Below are 5,847 nucleotides of genomic sequence, written 5' to 3' on the forward strand. Positions count from 1 at the left end.
TGTTAAAAAAAAAACCAAATATCACTGTGATTGAGGAGGTTTATTGATTATGTAACGATATTTTGGGTTATATATCGTTATAGTATCTTCAACTGAAGAGGCAAGATTTCTACCTTTAAAAATACTCCTGTGCAGTTTATTGTATGAAAATAACCTCATCTGATTATTTAAAATGTGCTGCTGAACATTTAATAGTAGTCTGTATGCTTTTTAAAAATTCACCATAAATATACCTTTAAATTAATCCCTAAAATATGCAAATGTTGCACAAAATTGTACACACTGTCTTTTAAAACAGCACAAAGTAGATGTTAGGTTACAAAAATGGAATACTTGTTAGATAAATCACAGAAAAATGATATAAAGTCAAATGTATCCGACAGTCCATCACAGGATAAATGGCACTATTCTGGGAAAAGCGTTCTGTTAAACCCTGCTGCCTTTGTGAGATGATGTCATTTACATTACTAAACCCTTGGATCCATGTCTTCCTGCAGTGTCCATACTGCTGTCTTGTGTCCGTCAATGAGGGATGTTGGGATGTTATAAAATGGCACCTGTGTTGTTGTGAACTTGTCGTGGGTTTTGTGGGATATGGGTGGAGGGTTATTGGCTGCAAGCTCAGCGGTGACGGCTAGCAGAGCGTCAGATCTGTAGAGCTCCCACCTGCTCCTGTCTCTCTGGGTCCCTGTCAAAGATGGGACTCAGGCCCCTGAAGCCGCTGTAGGGCCGGTTGGCCCCATTGAGCAGGGCCTGGTCTTGTGAAGCATCCAGAGGGCAGATGTAGTCAGTGGAGTCGTGAGTGCGCTTCTTACGGTGGCCAAAACTGGAGAAACCTATTTTACGTGGCTGAGGAACAACAAATGAAGAATAAAACACAACAGCATGATCTAACGCATCATCTAATGCTTACTTAAAGTTAATATTGAAAAACACTTATAATTTAATAACACTGTTAAATCTTTAGCAAATTGAATATCCAAAATGAATATCTATTTTTCATACTGTACATTATAATGTTGTGATGCCCAAATTCACATTGTTTGATTTCGTTTTTAGCGTTTTGTTTTATTACAGAAAAATCACTTTTTTTTTTACATCTGACACTATATTATTATCACTACTACTACAAGCATTAATAATAATAATAATAATAAATCAGAATATTTCCACCAAATTTAATTATTTTTTCATTATTATTAAAATAAATTTTTACTTAATAATAAAATAATTAAAATAAATAATAAATAATTGTGTTTGATACTGGCACATTACAATTATTATTAATAATAATAATAAACTATTTTTTTCACCAAATTCAATTAATTATTATTAAATTCCACCAATGTCATAAATTAACTATTAAAATAAATGAATTAAAATTAATGAATTGAATTGGGCTGGATATCAGAAACTACCTTATGATATGATACACATCTTGATTTGATAAACTGCGAATTATCAAATGATCATAATCAGATTGTGACAAAAGACCAAATAATGAATCTCCAGAATCAGTTTACATTTTTTTTAAAAGACTCAAAATAACAGAAAAATAATAAGACCCTTTAATGCTGTTTGTCATCTTTACCGGAAATAATTGATTTCATTTTAAACACACACTCTTTCTATTATCAGGAAAATGAATGGCTCAACTGCCTAAATGATGACAGAAATGTTTCATCTAAAGCTTCATTGTGCTTAGTGTGTTACATACTGTATGAGCATTCACTCAGCACATTTGGTCTAGATGGACTAAGCGAAATTGAAGTGTCAAAACACGTGCTGCATCAGCTGAGATTAAACCGGAATCGGGCAGCTGAAGCATGTGTCTGTTTATGTCAGGGCTTCCGACTTCATTCAGCTGCAGGGATGAAGGCGTTTCTAAATATTTGGTCAGCAAATGTGAATCAAAGACAAATCTGCGATTTCTCACCCGGACTTTAGCGGTGGTGGTTAGCGGCATGTAGCCTGATGATTCCAGGTACTCTTGTTTCTCCCACTGAGCCTGAGAGCCCACCAGCATGTTGAAATTAGTGGCCAGATGCCTCCTCAGCAGAGTCTTCTGAGGGGGGATGTTCAGGAGCATCGCCAGTGTGTCCGAGTTAAAACGAGGTTCCAAGATCTGTGAAAAAAGATCTGCAGTTACTATGTTGTTCTGAGTAGTTTTTAGTGTGCTGCTATGCATTTGCTAGGGTGGTCTGGATGGCTGCTTGCTGGTTGTGAAAAGAGCCCATAAGAATTCATTTAGGAGTAGCAGGGGAACGTGTAACGTGAGTTACTCACTATGAGTCCTCCATGCACTCCGCTGCCTCTCAGGTTGGGAGCGTATTCTGCCAGGTCAACCGATCTGAGCCACTCCATCACACGGTGATTGGACCACTGAACAACCTCAGAAGGCGATGTCTTATTCTGTCAAACAACATGAATTAGCATATAAATAACGAGCAATATCAGTCCTGGAAGTAAATCACCCTCTCTTTGTTTCTGTTTATTTCATCCACACCTCATCTCCAGGTCTTCTTTTGAGGCAGTTGGGGTTGAACTTGTTAACATGTAGGATGTGGATTGCACACTTGATGCTAAGATGATGGAGCTGACTGGTGACTTTCAGGAACAGCAGATCATTCTGAAAATGAAACCAAAATACCAATATTGATCACACATGATATATTAGTTAATTCCAGTCCTCCAACTTGATTGGCAAGGCACTATAGGAAGTTAACAAAGATATTTACCACTGTCAAGTACTGCAGCATTTTACCGTCCACACGTCCTTCACTAAACTGGTCTTTATACTGTGGTAAACCAATATCATCCAGCCACCCTGTGTAGAAATAACATGGTTTCTTTATACAAAGTGTAACTGCAATTTTTTACTTACATTATCTAAAATATATGTATGCATGGAGAACTAGGAGTGTCACTTAAAGTGAAGCAATTAATTATAAAAACCTTTTAATTTGACAAATAAATATACAAATTTAAAAGTTTAATTCATGTTTTAAAATGTAGTTAATAAAAAGCCCTTCATAAATACAATTTAAATGTTGCATTTAAAAAAAAATTAAACATCAATTCTGTGTATTTGTTCATTTGAAAAGATTATTTATTTGTTTACATTTGTATATTTTAATTCATATTTTGGACTGATTAATTTTATTTTTTACAGCACTGGTCCTCCATATGTGCTAAAACAAAACTGTGATGCATATGCAGAATGATGAAAATTGTCCGCATTTGTCTCATAAGAGTGGTTCATGGGTACATACGTGTGACCCAGATGTGGTCCAGTTCAGAGGATTTCTCTGTGATTTTGGTGCTGAAGGAGCGCAGAGCCAGCTGGAGCTTCTTCCTGTGAAGCGGATGTTTAATTCCCAGCTCCTACATGTGAAAAAAACAAAAAAAACAATTCAGAAATCAAAATGGTTGCGACAGCATATTGTTTCTTTGGTAACGGAGTTATCAATATCAAGAAATGAAAACAAACACTTTGAAATGTTCAAAGAAATGTTGTTTCTTTGGTAATGGAGTTATCAATATCAAGAAATGAAAACAAACACTTTGAAATGTTCAAAGAAATGTTGTTTCTTTGGTAATGGAGTTATCAATATCAAGAAATGAAAACAAACACTTTGAAATGTTCAAAGAAATGTTGTTTCTTTGGTAATGGAGTTATCAATATCAAGAAATGAAAACAAACACTTTGAAATGTTCAATTAAATAAAGCATAAAACCTCACATAAATGCTATAATGGTTCAGATTCACTAAAAACCAAAGCCGAACATTAATTTGAGTGGGTTTGATGGCAGAACAAATTACTAAGTCATGCAGCATTACTGGTGCGGAACAGAGGTTAAAGTCGCCCTGGCAGGTAGAACCAAACCAGGATTTGAGTGGCACCACAACCACCTGAAGCGAGAGGCATAGCCAAATCACTTCACAGTGTTGAATGAGGAAATCAGATTGTTGCTGTAAGCCACAGGTCTGAATTTGTTATTGCTTTAGCCCAGGGGTAGGCAAGTTCGGTCCTAGAGAGCCACAGTCCTGCAGAGTTCAGCTCCAACCCTAATCAAACACACCTGAACAAGCTAATCAATGTCTTCAGGATTACTAAGGCTATAGGCAGGTGAGTTTTTTTTTCAGGGTTGGAGCTGAACTCTGCAGGACTGCGGCTCTCTAGGACCGAACTTGCCTACCCCTGCTTTAGCCCATAGTCTTTTGCTAAAATCTTGAATGAAGTATCTCTCACCTTCTCAATGTCCTGCAAGGAGGCAGAGAGTAGAGTCTGACCACTAGTGACCCACTGTCTAGCCATATTCACGTACTGACCCAGACCAAACTCCTCCATCCATGCACATACCTGATCACATGACCATTTCGAGAAGGGGGCTTTCATGTCACTGCAGAACACATGTACAATATTAGAAACACGGTGCTTGTTTATGCATATTGCATAGTAGGTGATGAAATACCGTGCTGAGGCGCTGGTGCCCAGGCAGGTGAGTCGAGGGCCGGCTGTGGCCCTGAAACCCCCTCGCTTGAAGTCAGAATCAGAACCGTCTGCAGGAAGACTGCCTGACTGTGTTCTCCTGATCCTATGAACCAGAGGACAAAAAAAAATGTGTGGCCATATGGGCGAAATAAAGAATACAGTCAATAATATCACAAGCCACATTTCATGATACAATCAAATCCTGAAAACTTTTGCCCTACACTAATTTCCATATTTCATACAGTATCACTTAAAAATACATCAAAAACATAATGCTTATTTTGAAAGCCGTCTTTAACCGATAAAAAAAAAAAAAAAACTCAAATACTCACTTTCCCCACAGTTTTAGAATGCCTTTCTGGTTCTTCTTGTGCTCTGGTGAAACAGGAGACTGCTGACCTGATTCTACTCCAGACGACATGGGCGAAAGGTCAGACAAGGTCGAGTCATCTGTCTTCTCTGCCTTTCCTGTGAACAGGAAGCAATCCACTTATTCAGTTTTGTGTTTCTGCATTTTCATAAGTTCACTATTGGACTGAACACACATTATTCTATCTTTACCCACCAAGCAGAAACTGATCATGCTTTCCCCGTGGTACTGCACCAAATTTTAGCCATGCAAGAGAGCAGAGGAAAAGAAAGCAAATACTTATGTCACTGAGGCTGCAGAGATGTTTTGAATTTTTACTTCTATAGATAAAGAAAAAAAGAGCTTATTTTTAAACTAAGAGAAGTAGAAATTAAAATAATTTTAACAGCAATAATAAAAAAAATCTATACAATAATTTAAAATTTTCTTACGTTTTAAAAAATACACTAATTACATCAGCTCTTTTGAGTTTGATATTTGATAGAAAATATTTTTCTAAGAAGTCTTTTTAAATATGTCAATTAATGAATCTATCAAGAATGAGTCTATGTATAGCATCAATTATTTAATAATAAATATTACTATATGTAGAAAAAATGCACTATTCAATTATAATCATTATTAAAAATAATGAATTTATATATTTTTTTACACTATGTAAAATGTATAACTTTCACATTTATAACTGTTCCAGTGGAGAATGATGGAGGTAGTTTAAGTTTGAGAGCCCTGCTCTAGAGTAATAAATAATCAACCAAAGCAGGGCAAATGCTCATAAACTTTTCTAGTTTTCAGCATCAGACTTCTGTAGCCTATATGAAACCCAAATGGATTTCTCCTTATTCCTTTTTTCCATATACAGTACATTATATTTGCAATTGCATCACATCAAGTTTAAACTCAAAGTCTAATCTCTGAGTGGAGAGAGAGAGAGAGAGAGAGAGAGAGAGAGAGAGAGAGAAAAAAAAAAAACTCTCCGCT

At 36.3% G+C, this 5,847-nt stretch overlaps 1 protein-coding gene across 1 annotated transcript in view; it reads right to left on the reverse strand.

Moving 5' to 3' along the window:
* Positions 1-5,847, reverse strand: part of LOC107701079 (liprin-beta-2-like) — a 46,453-nt gene continuing 40,606 nt past the window's right edge. Inside the window, exons 21-30 of the mRNA XM_016503015.1 lie at positions 5,062-5,094; positions 4,829-4,964; positions 4,477-4,599; positions 4,254-4,404; positions 3,273-3,384; positions 2,739-2,827; positions 2,507-2,629; positions 2,287-2,412; positions 1,937-2,125; positions 1-849 (exon numbers count right to left, since the gene is read on the reverse strand). Coding sequence (XP_016358501.1) covers positions 646-849; positions 1,937-2,125; positions 2,287-2,412; positions 2,507-2,629; positions 2,739-2,827; positions 3,273-3,384; positions 4,254-4,404; positions 4,477-4,599; positions 4,829-4,964; positions 5,062-5,094 — 1,286 coding nt within the window. The 3' untranslated portion in view covers positions 1-645. The remainder of the gene's footprint in view (positions 850-1,936; positions 2,126-2,286; positions 2,413-2,506; positions 2,630-2,738; positions 2,828-3,272; positions 3,385-4,253; positions 4,405-4,476; positions 4,600-4,828; positions 4,965-5,061; positions 5,095-5,847) is intronic.

Source organism: Sinocyclocheilus anshuiensis, unplaced genomic scaffold (assembly GCF_001515605.1).
Source record: "Sinocyclocheilus anshuiensis isolate Anshui unplaced genomic scaffold, SAMN03320099.WGS_v1.1 scaffold1423, whole genome shotgun sequence".
NCBI classification, from domain to species: domain Eukaryota; kingdom Metazoa; phylum Chordata; class Actinopteri; order Cypriniformes; family Cyprinidae; genus Sinocyclocheilus; species Sinocyclocheilus anshuiensis.